The sequence below is a fragment of the Gobio gobio genome, assembly GCF_949357685.1.
Source record: "Gobio gobio genome assembly, chromosome: 19".
In the NCBI taxonomy this organism is placed as follows: Eukaryota; Metazoa; Chordata; class Actinopteri; order Cypriniformes; family Gobionidae; genus Gobio; species Gobio gobio.
Window position 1 is genome coordinate 38,996,711 of NC_137112.1, and position 17,630 is coordinate 39,014,340.

At 37.3% G+C, this 17,630-nt stretch overlaps 1 protein-coding gene across 1 annotated transcript in view; it reads left to right on the forward strand.

The window, feature by feature from the left end:
* Positions 1–17,630, forward strand: part of diaph3 (diaphanous-related formin 3) — a 429,281-nt gene that overhangs the window by 182,444 nt on the left and 229,207 nt on the right. Inside the window, exons 9-13 of the mRNA XM_079844146.1 lie at positions 5,887–5,997; positions 7,012–7,120; positions 7,558–7,681; positions 15,932–16,050; positions 16,134–16,198. Coding sequence (XP_079700272.1) covers positions 5,887–5,997; positions 7,012–7,120; positions 7,558–7,681; positions 15,932–16,050; positions 16,134–16,198 — 528 coding nt within the window. The remainder of the gene's footprint in view (positions 1–5,886; positions 5,998–7,011; positions 7,121–7,557; positions 7,682–15,931; positions 16,051–16,133; positions 16,199–17,630) is intronic.

A 17,630-nucleotide genomic window follows, 5' to 3' on the forward strand; every position in this document is an offset into this window, starting at 1 on the left:
AGCCCAGACAGGGCTTTCTTCTGTGTAGATATTATTCACCTCTTTGTATCAGCTGGCAGTATATGACGGCTGTCACAGCCTACCTTGGTTAAGTAAAAAAACCAAAAAAAAAATATATAATATAATATATATGAATAATGCGCTGGAATCAGAAAAACCGGAGAACAGAGATATTAAAATACATAGGCTACTCTTCTTTTTTTATGATTTATGTTTTATTAAAATTCATCCCAAAAGATTTTCATTAAAGCATGTAATAACTTGCCATTTCGTTTTGTTTCTCAAACCAGTACTATACCTTCAGAGCGCTTGGAATATATAGCACGAGTTGCATAGGATATGGATTATGTTCTTCTTACGATAGGCTATATTTGCATCCACTTTAAAAAATAAATAGGCCTAAATAAAAAGAGCAAATGCGAACAGGACATTACAGTGATTAAGCCCAAAGTTAATGTGGGTGGGGATAATTAACAGTGTATAGCCTATAACGCATCGTATGCATTTTGTAATAGTAAAGCATATTTTATAATTGACCGTATTTGCCAGAAAAGTCGCACCGAGTGTAATTCACACGCCGGGTCATGTTGAGAGAGAAACATAGGATAGCATAGGCTACATTCAGAAAAATACCGGTAAATAAAATACAACATTAACATTATAAACACTATTAACACATAGGCTACGCTATGTGTGTGTAGGCTATTTTACTTCCCATCACTGTATGACAAATCTTTTAAATTAATGGTATTCAGAAAACAACAAGAATGAAAAATATAAGTAGCCATATAATAAAAATATACATAGAAGCCTAGCCTATATAAAATAGTCTATATATTATGCCATTTATTACAAACAACATTTAGTTTAAACACCAAGCCTAAATTAATTTATTTGAATTAAAACATATCGACGGTGGGCTCGTCACTCGTGCATCTTTCATTCGGTTTCCATATTTGCAATGTAACATTTGGATGCTATTATACTATTTATGTAAAGAAGGCTTCGTATTTCAGTCCAGTCCAGTCCAGTCCCATAGGCTAAATCGGCATCTTCACATGCCGAAATATGAGTTTGGAATAACAGCAAGGCTACTGACTTGCACAGCCTGTACAAATTAAAATAAACCAAACTTTTTATATGTTATGTGATCTAGCGAGTCGCCGGTGCTATCACAATTTATTCCTCATTCGAAACAGTAAAATATTTATTTTATTTGTGTACATTTAAAATTACTACAAAATGTAGTAACGTGTAAAATGTAAAACGCACACCATGAACTAAAATAGGCTACAGCGAATACTGGATGCGCCTACTTTAAAAAGTCAACATTTCGAAATTTGACGTTAAATGCATTATATAAGTCACTTTGGAATAAATCGCGGCATGTTTCATGATAAAAAAAACCGTGACTTTACAATCCCGAAAATATGGTAGGATATAGCAAATTATTTTGCGGACCCCTTGCACTTTCCTGGACTAAAACCGCTGGGCTACACAGAAGAAAGCCCTGTCTAGGCTCTGCCCCGTCCCTTTATGGGTTGTGTCGAGCCATTCGTTAGTCTGGTTGTTTGATGAGAAAAATATGAAATGTAGTTGCAATAAACGCGTTAAGAATCCGTACAGCTGCAAAAGCGCATGACTTTTATTCTGCTGTGCGGAACTGAGGAAGAACCGATGACGGAATAGTTTGATCTTCGGCTGACCAATCAGCAGAAAGGGGCGTATAATTCCCGCCCACGTGTAGAAATCGAATATTCAAACTGTTTATTAATTTTTCTACCTCTGAACGAAAAACGAAAAATCAAGTCGAAATCTCGTTTTTCGTTTTTCTGAAAAAAACGAAAAAACGAAAAACAAGCTGTTTTCTCATTTTTCAATATTAAATCAAAAATCGACTGAACGAATGATACACGGATTTACATGCACACTTTTTTGTCATTCCGATTAAAATCATTCCGATTGAAAGATTGGACTGTTTACATGAGACTTTATCTAAACCGATTTGGTGTTTACATGTGCTGACTTTCAATCGGAATCATTTTGTGACATGCGCACACAATTTGTCTGACGCATCAGATTCGTAACGTTGCCAGTTAACTTCTAGTAACTGCAACATTCGTTGATCAATAGTTCGGTGTTGGAATTTTTTATATTTATTTATTTTTCCTAGGGCGGACAAGCTTCAAGTTAGTTTAACCTAATTTATGCCCTATACAATGGCTATTTCAACAGCTGTGAATGATGAATGCGGACTGAAAATGAATTAAATTCATTTGTTTTGAAAAACACAAAATGAACAATAAAATGCACCCAAATCAAGACGTGCTCCGCATCATTACTAATAGATACTAAACGCATAGATATTAGAATAGATGATCAAGGAAAGATACCATAATCACAGAGGTATAAATATTAACAAAAGTAATTAAAGTAGACTGTGGGTAATGTTACTTAACCAATTTGAAGCAGTTGTTGAACTTTTTTTATATAACCTACGAGAAACAGAGAAATGTCGACACGTCCTCTCCAGCAGCTTTAATGTTCCCCGTTGCCATGGCAACTCTCAAAGGCCACCTGGACTTATACAGTTTTATAAAAGCTATTTATTGTTTGTTGTAAAGTGTAAGAATCACCTCAGAAAATTCATTATTCTGTCAGGCGCAGTTGAAGCCTAGGACAAACGCTGTCAAGATATGGTGTAGCCAGGCTATGTCTGTGTCATTATTCCAATATTATATGTTCATAACGAAATAAAAAGTTTAATACCTCAGAAAAGTTAACTTTCCTCTCTTGTCAACATTAGCCTGGACCTTTGTGCCACAGTGGCAAATATAAATGCCCAAACCGAATTAAATTGTAATCGGTTTGAGAGTGGTGGGATAAACCTTTCCATGAACCGATCAAACGAAAAATTCCACCATGTAAACGACCTGATCTGATTACTTTGAGTGTACGTCCTTCTGTGACGTGACATATGCACTCACAGTAGGCTATAATGTTGACGAGAGGAAAGTACATTTTTCTGAAGTGTTAAACTTTTTATTTCGTAACAACTTATTTAGATAATGTTGGAATAATGACACAGACATAGCCTGGCTACGCCATCTCATCTGAGCATTTGTCCCAGGCACTTTCTACTTCAACTTCTATTTCTACTACTTTATTTTTCTGAGGTGTTTCTTACAGCAACACCAGATCGGTTTAGATAACGTCTCATGTAAACTGTCCACAGAATCGTTCAATCGAAATGATTTTAATCGGAATGACATAAAAGTGTGCATGTAAACGGGGCTATTATTGAACGCACTCGCATACAGAGAGTGGAGATTGCGCTGCACATTCAGGAGCACAGAAACTTATCAACGCCACCCTGTGACTTTTAGCAATAAAACAACTAAGCTATTGGATCACTACATTATATTTCTCAGCAACGATGGGGTTACATCGCTATTTTTAAGTAATAAACGCACATCTTCGTTGTTAAGAGAGACGCTGAACAGACGCAGTCACGCAGGTACGAAACTCTCACTCTCTCTCGGTCTCTCTCGATAATTAATTCAAATAAATGCTATAATCCATTCATTCAAATAAATGTAATCTTACGCACAACTTTATCTCTGTGTGTGATTCAAAGGAGGTAGAATGCTAGATCTAACGAGCTGTAACTGATGAAAATAACCGTCAATGTTACCCTTCCGGTCAATAATATTGCGCTGCAAACATCAATAACAGCTTTAAGTTGTCAATGTTTTGTCAGTGGTTAAGAGGGATGACCTCTTGTAAGCAAGTAGCTCCCTTTTTAGGTACTAAATCGTCATCGGAGGCTGACATGCTGCTCTTGTTGTTGTGCGCGCAAGGGAACGTAAATGCGCCATACGTCATCGCGTCGCTATATCATTGATATCGCGATATGACACTTTTTTTATCATGTAAAAATGTATACCTGTATTATCATGGACGGTATGATATGGCACAACCCTGATTTAGACACCTACGTGTATGGCACACACGTTAACTGCGCACTTTAATCTGTAGATATGGTAAAATGGCGCAATAATATCGCGTGTCTAGATGGAACCAAGCACTGTTCACCATTTGAATACTGCTGGTATAGTCTGAACAAATGACTCGTATAAGCCTGTCATTTTTAATGAATCATTCAAAAGACTCATGAACCCAGAAGTTACTGTTAAATCAGACTGATGAGTCCTTTACTGAATGAACTCGTACCAGCCCTGTGCCATCACAACCTGTTCGGTTGATACTCACCACTATAAATAATCTGGTATCAGTGTGGTTTGTTGAATAATCGATTATTTTATCATCAGATGTAATGTGAACAGGAGGTACAGACACACAGACAATTCACTGTCTGTTCAATACGCCTTGACCCCCTGAATGCAATAGTGCCTATTTACTAAACACTTCCTCACATGTATGATTTAGGGTGTCGCGAAGGAGGCTGATCAATAAATGATGATCTGTGTTGCTTGAGGAGATGAGTAGTAGTTTTTGACTGAGGTGATGGAATCCTTAATGTTGGCTGAGAGCTCTGTGAGAGTCATACACCACAGTGATGCTCTTCAACAGGTCCAAACTGCAGTCTCATATACATTCCTCTAAAAACAATCTGCTTCAGTGAGACATTTAAGACCATGATAAACTCACACATTGGTAAGGCTACAAATCAACTGTTAACTGTGCTGTTTTCAAATACATTTTTTAAATACATTTTTAAATGACTGTTATATGTATATTTTTGTATAAACTACAATTCGAAAGATTGGTGTCAATAATATTTAGCTTTCTTTTTTTAAATAAAAAAATAATATAATATAATAAATATATAATATTTTTGAATAAGCTGTGGTAATTTTTTATGGGTTCTTTGATGAATAGAAAGAACAGAAAGATGATTTTTGAATTAGAAAATGTTATAACAATGTAAAAGTCTTTCACTGTCACTTCTGATCAATTTAATGCATCCTTGCCGAATAAGTGTTAATTAAAAAAAAAATCGGTAACACTTTATTTTACAGTGTCCTTATTACACTTTACATGTAGTTACTGTAGTAATAACTATAAATTATACATAATTACATGCAACTAATCTTAAACCAAACCCTTATCCTAACTCTGACCCTATAGTAAGGATGGTTCACCCTGAAATGAAAATAAAGCCATCTTTTACTCACCCTGCTGTTGTTTTAATGCCCTATGTCCTCCTATCTTTTTCAGGCCTCAAAAGCAGAAATGTAAAAAAAACCTCCTGTACGCGCTACTCCATATAATGGTAGTGAATGGCGACCTGGCTATAACTTTACAAAAAGGATACAAAAGTATCACGCAATGATACAGTAAGACGCACGCCATATATAGAAAGTGTTCAGGAGGCAAACTATAAGGTTTTGCGAGAAAGACACCATATTATTCAGTCAAAACACTGAGCTCGGCCGTTACTCTGTGCACGCTCCTGTGATGAGTGCGAGCCGTCAGCAGCCGCTCATGCTCACTATAACTCGCACTGTTGTCATGGCACCCAGGATAAGCACACGCTCACACCATTTTGAGTGTTGTCCTCCATAAACAATGTTTACGTTGTAATACCCATGCCTGTATACACATTTGTGGTTGTCTGCGGTCTCATAAATCACATATACCTGTACACACACACACACACACACACACACACACACACACACACACACACACACACACACACACACACACACACACACACACACACACACACACACACACACACACACACACACACACACACACACACACACACACACACACACACACACACACACACACACACACACACACCACACCACACACACTCTCTCATACTCATACTGAATGTTATCTTTCCTTTAGGTGGCTTGCATGCAGCTCATCAATGCCCTCGTAACGTCTCCTGATGAGTTGGACTTCAGGCTGCACATCCGAAATGAATTTATGCGCTGTGGCCTCCGAGAGATCCTGCCGGTAAGCGGCTCCACCACTGTCTGTGTATTAATATTTAAATGAGTTGTCCACTTGAGTGAAATATTGTAAAATGGGTCTGCAAATAATTTATGAGGCCTGAAGGAGAGGTCGCTCTGCTGAATCAATACCTACAGCCAGAATTGGATTGGTCTCTTTCTCTCAGTCTGTCTCCTCTTGGCATTCTGAATGTGGTTATGTTCTATCAACAAACGACTGAAAACTGCCTGAACAAAACAGGAGAGAAGTGTGTGAAATGAAAGCCAGAGAGTGTGCGAGTCAGATAGATTAATGCCTCACGCTTGTCTTATTTATTATTCAAAACAGAAGCTTCCTCAGAATTGGGACTAGAGAATAAAAAGAAATGGAATGAAAGCAAAATATATTTTTTTCTTTCTAAATACACATTTTTGAAAATAGTGTTTTGTCACTGTTTCTCTTTTCTCCGTCTTAAAGTGGCCACATTCCTCGTTTTCCCCTGAAAGTCCACTTAAAAAGTTAGTCACATTTTCTTGCAACAAAAGCAGTTGTATGAAATTTTCCCCATGCTTTTTTTCCCCATCATTCTTTCTGTTTACTTAGAATTACATCTGCTGTTTTGCTACCATATTTTGCTACCATATTTGTAAGGCTTCTATATGTAGTTGACCCCAGTGTTCTGATTGGACAACCTCTTTTCATATGAAATGAGCAACACCACCTCCACGATTTTCAGAATATAGCCTAGGTGTTTGTGGAATTGTGTGCCATATGTGGTTCTGACATCAGTGCTGTGATTATTTTTTAAAATAAGCTTTTTTTCTCTAATTGGGCCAAGCGCACAAGACGAAAGAAGGGAAACTTTTAGTTTTAGTTTCCAGCAATAGTTTTGGTGGACTGGTAGGGAGTTTGGAGTTGTATGTGTACATAGAACATCTCTTTATTTCAAAAGACCAAGGAATATCATGTTTTCTGTGGCATGGCCCATTTAATTTGTTCTTTTCTTCTTTGTTTCCCCTTGTCCTTCCCTCGGTGTAGAGCCTGAACACTGTAAAAAATGATGCTCTGGATATTCAGCTGAAGGTCTTTGAGGAGCACAAGGAGGAGGACATGATTGAGTTCTCCCATCGCCTGGAGGACATCAGGAGTGAACTGGAATATCCTTTCGACACTGAGACGCATACAATTTCATTTGATATTCTGTCCACACTTAAACGTTCCTCAGAAAACTCTCCCTCTCCTGTGTCATCTTCTCTTTCTTTCTCCCACTCATTCTTTGATCCTTAGAGGACCTCCAACAATAATATGGTGGTCATATGCGGACTGTAATAATATCTTTGCAGACCATGCATGATTGCATTGATGTTTTCTTAGATTTAATCATAACCATAAATCACCCTGATTCATTTGCTTTCATTAGTGTTTACAAGTCTCATGCTTTGACAAGGCTAGTCAATAGGTCTTTTCTCTGTCTTCGTGTCTACAGTGTATGTATAAGAGAGTATGTATGCTCTCTTTTTCTGTGTTTTTCCATTTGTTCCCTTTATTTTACCAGTGGCAGTGCTTGAGTGCTCCTTAACACAGTGTGTACTGATATCGGTGACGTCTTTAATGTGTTATATTGCTCTGTGAAGGACACAAGCACTGAGAGCCATTTTCTTTCCATACTGCAGCACCTGCTGCTGGTCAGGAATGACTATTTCACACGGTGAGGATTGCTTGTTTATTTATGAATTTTATTGAGCTAACTGGATAGGAAATGAAAAACACTCAACAAATGGCTATGTATGCATATGCAAAGGAAGAGGAAAAAAAAAAAGCTTTGATATGTTTTGACATGCTAAACCTTTTATTTAGTTACTACTTCTATTTCTTTGATTTTGTTCATTTTGCATCTATTATTTCTAATTGATGCATTTTAGAATAATGTTAAAGAATGAGTAGGCGCGTTTGAACTTTTAAATGGTATTGGACACACAAGGACCTTTTCATAAACCCGTGAAAAAAGAAAATGTCTTTCAAAAACGACTCAGGCACTTATCACATTATATTCATCTTATATTCATGCATTTTCATGAAAATGCTGCCTCTCCTCCCTTTCAAACCTAGTCTGAGGTTTTTATTAATTTCAGTATAATTAGTGCCAGTGATGCAACAGCATACATCTCCCGGCGTTAAGGTCTTACTAATGACTCAGTGTGTTGTGTGTTAGAGAACAGCTTTTCAAGCTCTTTAGCCAGTGAGCTGTATATTGTTTTTAGAAAAACAGCTTTGACAGAAGAGAGAAGTGCAAAGGGAAATAGTGGTGTAAATATAGAGACCATCTGCTGAGCGGCGGTATCTGAGAAATTCTGCAGCTGACGCAAATATCTATCCGTCTATCATTTTGTATCTGTCTATCGTTTATATCTCTATCTATCTCTCTATCAGTTACATTTTTTTTTATTTCAAATTAGCTTTATTAGCATGACTGTGTATCACAATGTTGCCAAAACATTAACATATTGTATATAAATATAAATAAAAAAACAAGCAAACATATATACTGTATATATGTACAGATCATATCACATGTAGAATTAATCAATCAATCCATCTAAATAAGTGAGTAAATGAAGCAGGCCTCCCTAGAGAGTTAACTGCTTTTGGACTATCGTCTTTTGCTGTGAAATCTACGACTCACTGGAATGCTCTGCCAGAGGATATAAAAGGGTGTAAATCTATTGGTCTTTTTAAAATTGAATCAACTCTGACATGGTTGCTGTTTAATAGTTTTTTTGTTCTGATAGCATGTGTATGTTTTATTGTATATATGTAGTCTGTATGTTGTGAACATTAGCTTTTAGCTAAATCCGGTACAATACATGGAATGGAAATATTTATGTTAAAAATTGTACATGCTCCCTTTATAAATAAAGTTAAGTAAGTAACATTGTTGGTAGGGGGCGCTATTACACATCTCCTGAACGAGTGCAGAATCTTCTGATCAGAACACAAGCGAATAAGCAGGAATGTGCGATCTCGTATAAGAAGATGCATATGTAAAATAAAATACACAATCATCAACATTAACTCTTTCCCCGCCGGCATTTAAAAAAAAAAAGTTGCCAGCCACCGCCAGGGTTTTTGATAATTTTCACAAAAATGTCATGGCCCATAGAATATTTTGTTGTATTAATATGAGCATGCATCAAAAGAAAGAGCAGACCCTCTGATTAAAAAAAACAAAACAAAACAAAAAAAACGTTTTATTCTAGCGTCATGCATTCCTTTTTTATCAACATTTAAATATGGGTAAGTTTCATTAAAAAAGCAAGTTTTTGTCAAATACTACATCCAGATCAGATTCAGAACGATGATCAAACACAGATGGAGTAGATCGAGTCTGTGAACACCTCTAATGCTTGCGCAGTCCTAGAGCTCGTCCTGGGTTGATATTTCATTCAGTAACTTTAGGGCAGTTTTGATTTATATGCTGTTTAATGTTGATGATCACATTATTTTACATATGCATCTGCTTACATACGATCACTTGTTTTTTTTGCATCTTCCTTGCCTGTGTTTTGTTCAGGAGATTCTGTACTTATTCAGAAGATGCGTAATAGCGCCCCTAGCGTATAACAGTGAAAACACAGAAACCCAGAAAATTCTGTCTGGCAGGGAAGCGTTTTCTCACAAATAACAGAAACTTCTGTGTTTAAACAGCATATATATACAAATGGCTATGTTATTGAATGAAATGTCGACCCAGGACTGTGAAGCTTTGAGGTGTTGATGGACTTGATCTGTTACTCCATCTGTGTTTTGATCACCAATCTGAATCCCGTCTGTATGCAAGTTAGTCTTTTGTGATTTTCTCTGCTTTTTCCTCAAAATGTAGCTTTTTTTCCTTGAAACGTACACACATTCAAGTGTTGATTATAAAAATAATTTATTACGCTAGAATAAAACAGTGTCTCTGTTCTTTCTTTTGATATATTGCACATACAAGATATTTTGTGGGCCATGAAACTTAAGTGAACGAAAGCATGGAATTTGCCAGTCAGCGTTTAAGGGCGTTTTCACACCTGCAAGTCCGCACCAAGGTCCGAACCGAAGTTCATGTTTTGATACTTTTTATATATTCGGTTAGTTTTGGTTTGGTTTCACATTGCAATTATGTGAGCGGACTAAAGAACTTTACATGACGCACTTGCGTCCACTCGTCATCATCTATGTGGGCTGCATCTGGACATTGATTGGTTTGTAAACGGACGTGCGTCTGACGTCAGTCAGAAGTTGAATGAACGGACGTATGTCGTTGCCACTATTGAACAGTGCGCATTGCTTGACTATTTTTTTTATTCGTTACGTTTAAAAAAATGACATTTCAAGCTTTATATACACATATTTCTCATGTTTGTGAGGCAAGTAGCCTGCTGAGTTTCGGTTTATTTGAGACGCGCTCCAGTTCATGTGCAAAGCATGTGATCGCTCCCGTGATTATTGCTATAGACTATTTGCTTCTTATTTATTAAATCCAGGCAATTATCTGATTAAACGTTGATTAAAATTAAGATACAATTTATACAGAACGAAACTCCCATTAAAGAAATGCTTTCTAAGCAAAATCATACAAAATTTCGTTCAAAATTATTTCTGACTTTCTGTCTACTGACATATTGCGCATCTTTTCACTTTTCATAATCAATGTAGCCTAGATTGAATTTAAAAATAACGTTATAATATTTAAACATAAACAGGAACTTCCTGTAAATGGTCTGAAAGTCCGAACCATACAGAAAATGCTTTCACACTAGAAACGAACCGAACCTTTGTTCAGTTTGATCCGGACCGAGACTACCTCTTTTCGTCGGACCAATCTGTTTGGTCCGGACCGTGGTACGGGGGAGGTTTCACACCTGCAATTTTGATTCGGACCAAACTGAAAAGTCCGAAAATCCGGACCAAACAAGGTAGGTGTGAAAACGCCCTAAGACATAACAGACCATATTTACGATGATACTCGACAAGACCGGCATTTTGACTTAATTTTGTGTGAATATTCACATGCTGTGAGACATGTGGACATGCATGGGCTTTCATTCATATCGGTGGCATATCTGCGCCATATACGCCGATGTATCTGCAACAGGCTCATATCGGCCAATAAAATCGGCAGACCGATAAATCAGTCGGGCTCTAAATATTTTCCTTTGTTTGTCCTTGATGTTTTTGTTAGAGTATGAAGAGAATTAGGGCTGCAACTAACGATTATTTTGATAATCGATTAGTTGGTTGATTATTTTGATTAATCGGATAAAAAGCCCCTTTTTTACTGACAAAACACACTATTCCCCAACCTGCCCAATGCTGTCCTTCAAACAAACATGTCAGCTGATTGCTATGAAAACACAGTGATATATAGCCTTATATCACAAATTAATGATAATAATAAATATTGTAGTTATTTCATGGTAACCACAAATTAACCATAGTTTTGCTTCCATCCATAGTTTAACTGTTATTTGTGTGGTTATACAAATGGTAATCAATACACCAAAAACATTAGGGGTGGTAATCTTAAGGCACTTAACGATTCGATCCGATTCCGATTCTGGGAGTAATGATCCGATTCCCAAAACGATTCTTAACATGCATTTTTGGTAACTAATTATCCTGCTGTGCAAATACGTGAACTTTACATTTTAACCAAAATTGGAGCTAATATGTGTTTTGTTTATAGTAAGAATATCTGTTTGACAGTATTGCCATATTAAAAATGATTATGAAGATTTCTTTCAATACTTTTATTTTATTAACAAAGTTATATTCAAGATTAACAAGCTCTAATGAAACATAGTAAGCCATACAATTGCAAAGAACAATCATCAAGAATAAACAGTTCTCAATTTACAACTAAATGTGACAATTTTTCAGTTTCTTTAGAACATTTTAACAAAAAATGTCTTCAAAAGCAAAAAAAAAGTTTACTTTGGTTAGAGCCACAAAAAAATCTTTAAAACATAGGCTAATGCAGAAGAAAAACAACTTTAGCGCTCGCTGAGAAGCCAAATTCAGTGTGCGCGTAACATCTCACATATGATCATATCATTTTAGAGATATTTAACGAATCACTCACCAAAACAAAGTATTTGTTCAGAACTTTCCATTCGTTTGAAACATTGTGCAGTAGTTCAGTATTATTCGATAAGTCATTCCAAAAATTATGCCACGGATGTTGGTAGGTTTATGTCCCGGCCACCGCATCGGAGACATAGGAGTGTTATTAAGCATTAATGGCAAGGAAAGCGCCTTATAGCCTACTTGGGCACCACTTCGTTATTTTGGCTCAGAATTTCGTTTGTTGGAAATATTAACTTAATTTAGAAATGCTTTTGAAATTAAAAGCTTTGCATTTAATATGCAAAATACATTTTTGAAATTGAGAGACAGCCGCAGCGAGCGCAGACACAGAGCGGCCAGAGAAACGGAGGAGCGACTGCTCTAAGGCGTTTGAGCAAAACTGCGGAAAAACTGCATGAAACGTGTGGGTGTTGAAGCCTCTCACCGGGAAAAGGGTCCCCACGGGTGCGACGCCCCTGAGCAGGTTGTAGTTTGTCCATTTTATCTTAAACAAAGCCAATTCACCAACATACGAACGTTCGCCTATCAACTGGTTTTTCTGTTTGGCCAGTGACCGCGCACACATTGGTGAAGTGGCCATTTGAATTGAACACAGAATCGATTCTGAATTTTTGAGAATCGATTCTGAATCGTTGGATAACGAATCGCGATGCATCAACCTTTTCCCCCACCCCTAAAAAACATGGTTTTACCATCTTGGTAACATTTCGTAAGTGTATATCTGTGCTATAGCCTACATTATGTGCAAAAAAGTTACTACGCAAAAGGACAGTTTAGATCCCTATGTTAAAATATTAAAAAACACAAACTCAGTGTTACCAGATTAGAGGAATGTTCTGCAGGAAGACACACATTCGCTATGGACACAGTAACTGTTACTGTCATTTCTTTGAAAATGAACGTTTTGCGCTGAGGATGCACATGCGTCTGTCAAAGTGCATGACAGTCCGTCTGTCTGTCTGTTTCCATCCATCCATCCATAATTTAAAGAGCACCTATTATGGCATTTAAAATGTTCCAAATATTGTTTTAGAAGTCCCCAACAAAAGTTTTGCATGCATGCAATGACAAAAAAGACTTTAGTTTTCTTATAATATGCATTTATTTTTCCCTGTTTTGACAGCGATTCTCAAATGATTCCTTTAGTGATTCACTTTTCAAAACCCCGCCTTTACGCTAATCTGCGGTGATTGGTCCGATGACCCAGTCAGTTGTGATTGGTATAGTCTGTGCAGATATTTTCGGAAACGGAACGCCCATCACAGTCTTATAGTGACAGTAATTTGTTAATATGTGTCAGGAGTTATGAATGTGAAAACCACGTCGGTACCGTTTGATTGTAATATGAGCCTCAGCTGATCTCATTCATACAAAAACTCCTCTATTCTCCTCACGAAAACTTGCGACAAATCAACATCCCTCAGGGCTTTTAGTTCAAAAGTGTGCAGATGAGGAGAAATATTGATAGATTCTCATATGTCTGTGTCAAATTTCTAAACAGAGGAGTATTTTTTATTCAATACTTCCTCAAAATGCACAGATATAGCCTAATCATGAGCGATGGAGTCTCTTATGTGTTGTTTTCAATTCATACTGGCAGCCGGAGGGCGCTCTGTGCACATGTAGTCTATATATGGTACAGACAGACGAAGAAGATACCATGTGCCATAATAGAAGTCCATAATAAAAGCTTCCTGAGATCGCGAAACATGCAAATAGAGACGTTTGATGACTAATAAACACACAATCACGACGATGTATGGTTCGTCTTCAAGCCACTTAGTCTTCAAATGCTCATCCTTGGGCAGATGAAAAAAGTTTGCTTTTGTCGCACTTCAGAACACCGTCTCGTCGCCATGATGTTTTCTAGTTTTCACTGGCGTCTTGGAGCGCAATAAGTGGGCGTATCGTATTCAAATAACTTGACAAGTTGACGTCATCTACTCAGAGAAAAAGCTTCGGTCTTCTAACGATTCTTAAAAATGACTCAGAGTCGACTCTTACTTTTGAAAGAAAATAACTATATATACGGTGTACTGTCATATTTCAAACTTTTCAGGATGTTTTTGTTCACTTAGATCTATGTTACACACTACATGAAAGGTACATTTCAAAATTCCATGATAGGTGCTCTTTAAAAAAATGGGTGGACCTGGTGATTTTTGTATACTGTCCTGCAGTTAATTTTGAAAATATAAGTATACTGGACCATTCTTTACTAATTTCTAAACGCACATTCTGACCAAATAAACATAACTTTGCTGTGTTGTCGTCTCGGGTCCTGCTGGTAAATTAGTCAATTATTATCAAACGGTCCCAGTCCTCTCAGTAAGCTCTTCTCACCTCATGAACATTTCTCTCTTAACTCTGTCCATGAATGCTATTTATTCTACACAGGCAGTCCACACGCTCACTTTGCTTGTCTCTTTCCCCCCCAAACCATCCAAATGACAGTGTCCAACAAAAAGAGAATGAACCTGCTTTCATCTTCCTCTCATCTCACATGCCCACATTACTGTTCCCCTTCCCTCTCTCTCTCTCTCTCTCTCTCTCTCTCTCTCTCTCTCTCTCTCTCTCTCTCTCTCTCTCTCTCTCTCTCTCTCTCTCTCTCTCTCTCTCTCTCTCTCTCTCTCTGTGTCTCTCTCTCTTTCTTTTCATCTGTGGCATCTGCTCAAAGAGAGTTTTCATGTCTTCGAGCTCACAGCTGGGGGTCTGTTAAACCTGGTCTTGATCAAAAGACAGGCTCCTAATATGTAGACTACAGGATATGTTCCTTCATTTTCAAAAACCACCGCAGATAGGCAATGTATTCCTCCTTCATTGATGTACACACATTCACATGCCAATTGTTGTGCTGTTAAAGTTAAGGAGTGATTGTTTTTCTCTTTCTGAAGTCGTTATGGAAATGAATGTACCATGACTGCACAATGCTCATGTTTTCTTTTCATGGTCAGTTATTCCCTATGGGAATGTGGATTTGTGGGCGCTTAATGCTGACTCACTCTAAAACTGAGAATACGGTCATCTGAATTTTATTATCCTAAAATCTGTAAACCATATTAGCATATTTGAGATTTCAAATATAAGGTTGATTTAGGTACTTTGTTTGTGCCATTTTTAAACATATCAATTTGTGAACATGATTAATGGCACTAGAATACTGAGATGGATGTTAATTATAATTGATTATTTAATTTTAGACATTTATATGGGGTCGACTTCACAGTACCTCATATGTGCTTGTAAAAGGTCATCAGACCAAAGAGCCTGATTGATCCTAATTTTTCCACTTGAAAGCTCTACTAATTTTACTCTTTTTATTTTATTTTTATGAAAGACTAATTGTAATTGTGTATTCAATCACAAAGGCTGGATTTATCAAACATCTGTTTATAATATACAGGCAAATAAAACTTCCTTTCTTTAAATGAAAATATATAAATGTGCATATGATGTGCTTATATTATTGTTTTTGGAATAGGAAAAAAGCAGGTTATTTTGATTGTACCAGTGACTCTAGGTGTGAAGTTGGGCACATCCTTTGCGTGACTGCAATTTTTGTTATATCCTTCTCCATTTTATCTCTCTTTTTCTGTTTTATATGATTGTCGAGCAGCATCGCAGATTTAAAGGACTCAGTCATTTTCATTGCATCAGTTAATAGCTTGTATAAGCCAGTATCGCTACTGTCAGAGGTTTCAGAGTTAATTTAACTATTTTTTTCTCATTTTGTGCCCGAGTCAATGGTACCGTATTCCCAAAAAGATAATACAATGCATTGATTTTTCTTCCCTCCTCGTTCTTTTATTCTCTCTCGTTCTCTGTCCTCTAGGCCTCAGTATTTTAAGATCATAGAGGAGTGTGTGTCTCAAATCGTCCTCCATCGTAGCGGCACAGATCCTGATTTTGCATACCGCAAACGTCTGGATGTGGACTTCAGCCACCTGTTAGGTGGGTTTATTCTCTCATATATGAGCTGGTTAGTTTGTTTACTACAAACTGAAATGGTTCATTTCTCCTTGGTTTTGCTGCAGAGGTGTGTGTGGATAAAGCTAGAGCCGAGGAGTTTGAACAGAGGGCCTCAGAGTTAGCACAACAGGCAAGTGCCCTTACTTTCCCTCTTCTTTATCTTCCACCCCTCCCTTGTTTTCTGTTTCTTTCTTCTCACTTTGGGTTCTCTAATGAAGTATGCAGCCTTTGAATACCATTCACGACTGCACCATTTAGCTTTCTTTAATTAAGGCGAGATTACTTGAAATCGTTCAAACAGCCATTTGTAATTAACAGTATTCTGAGATTAAAAAGGCCCTTGTATTGATTGTTGGGAGCATTCCTTTATAATTGTAGGCCGAAATGTACGTGGTCGAGGGCAATGGATCTATAGATGCCAAACCACAGCTCTTTAACTACATCCTTTCCTGATGTTTTTTTATGGTTTTACATCTAGTAAATGATTGAAACTCAATCTTATCTGTACTTGTTCACTGCCATTCAAAAGTTTGGGGTTGATTAAAGATATTTTAAAGGTTTTGAAAGAAGTCTCTTATGCTTATATGGTTGCATTTATTTGAAAAAAATACAATAAAAACAGTATTTTAAAGTAGCTGTTTTCTATTTTAAAATGTAATTTATTCCTGTGATGGCCAAAGCTGAATTTTTACTCCATTATTACTCCAGTCTTCAGTGTCACATGATCCTTCAGAAATCAAACTAATATGTTGATCTGGACCCAAGACACTTAAAGCTACACTATGTAACTTTTCCGTCCACTAGAGGTCGCCTGTTCAAAACAAAGGCGTAGTTTGATGACGCCACGTTTGAGCGCAGAATCTCGGGACATGTGGTCTTCACCTCACAGCCGGTGGGAAACAGTCAGGATAGGACTCGGGCAGAAATCCTGTTCAAGGATGCGATTATTAACATTACTGTAGTCTGAAGCAGAGCAGGAGCGAGTGTTGTGGAGCTGAGCAAGGCCGCAGGAGCGATTGAAGAGCGGGACTGTTATTATGGCATAGTCGCTGGCGGGACTTTTATTATGACACGATTGCCGGCGACACTTCCTCTTCTCCAGTGCTGAGTGAGAGGTAACCCAACTCTGTTTATCGTATTATATACATCTGAGTGTGTTGAAAAGGAAGTTAAGACGTTCGCTCTGCGGCTGCTATGACACTTGTTCACAATGCAGTGAGAGTAAAGTGTTTCACTGAATAAAACCGGAGACCGAGGGTGACGCAGATATGACGCAATCGACAGGCGACTCCCTCACACGCATAGCTCACACGTCCCGGCTCCTTGGTTAAAATAGCAATTTTCTCACGATTTACAAATAGTGGAAAACATTTGGGATATTCTAAGTACTCAACTGAACAAAATATATAACACTGGCCTAGTGGTTTATGGATGTTTTACTGCAAAAATCCTACATAGTTCACCTTTAAAAAACAAAAAAACAAAAAATGTATTGATGAATAGAAAGTTAAAATGAACAGAAAATTAAATATGAACTTTTGTTACAATGCAAAAGCCTTTGC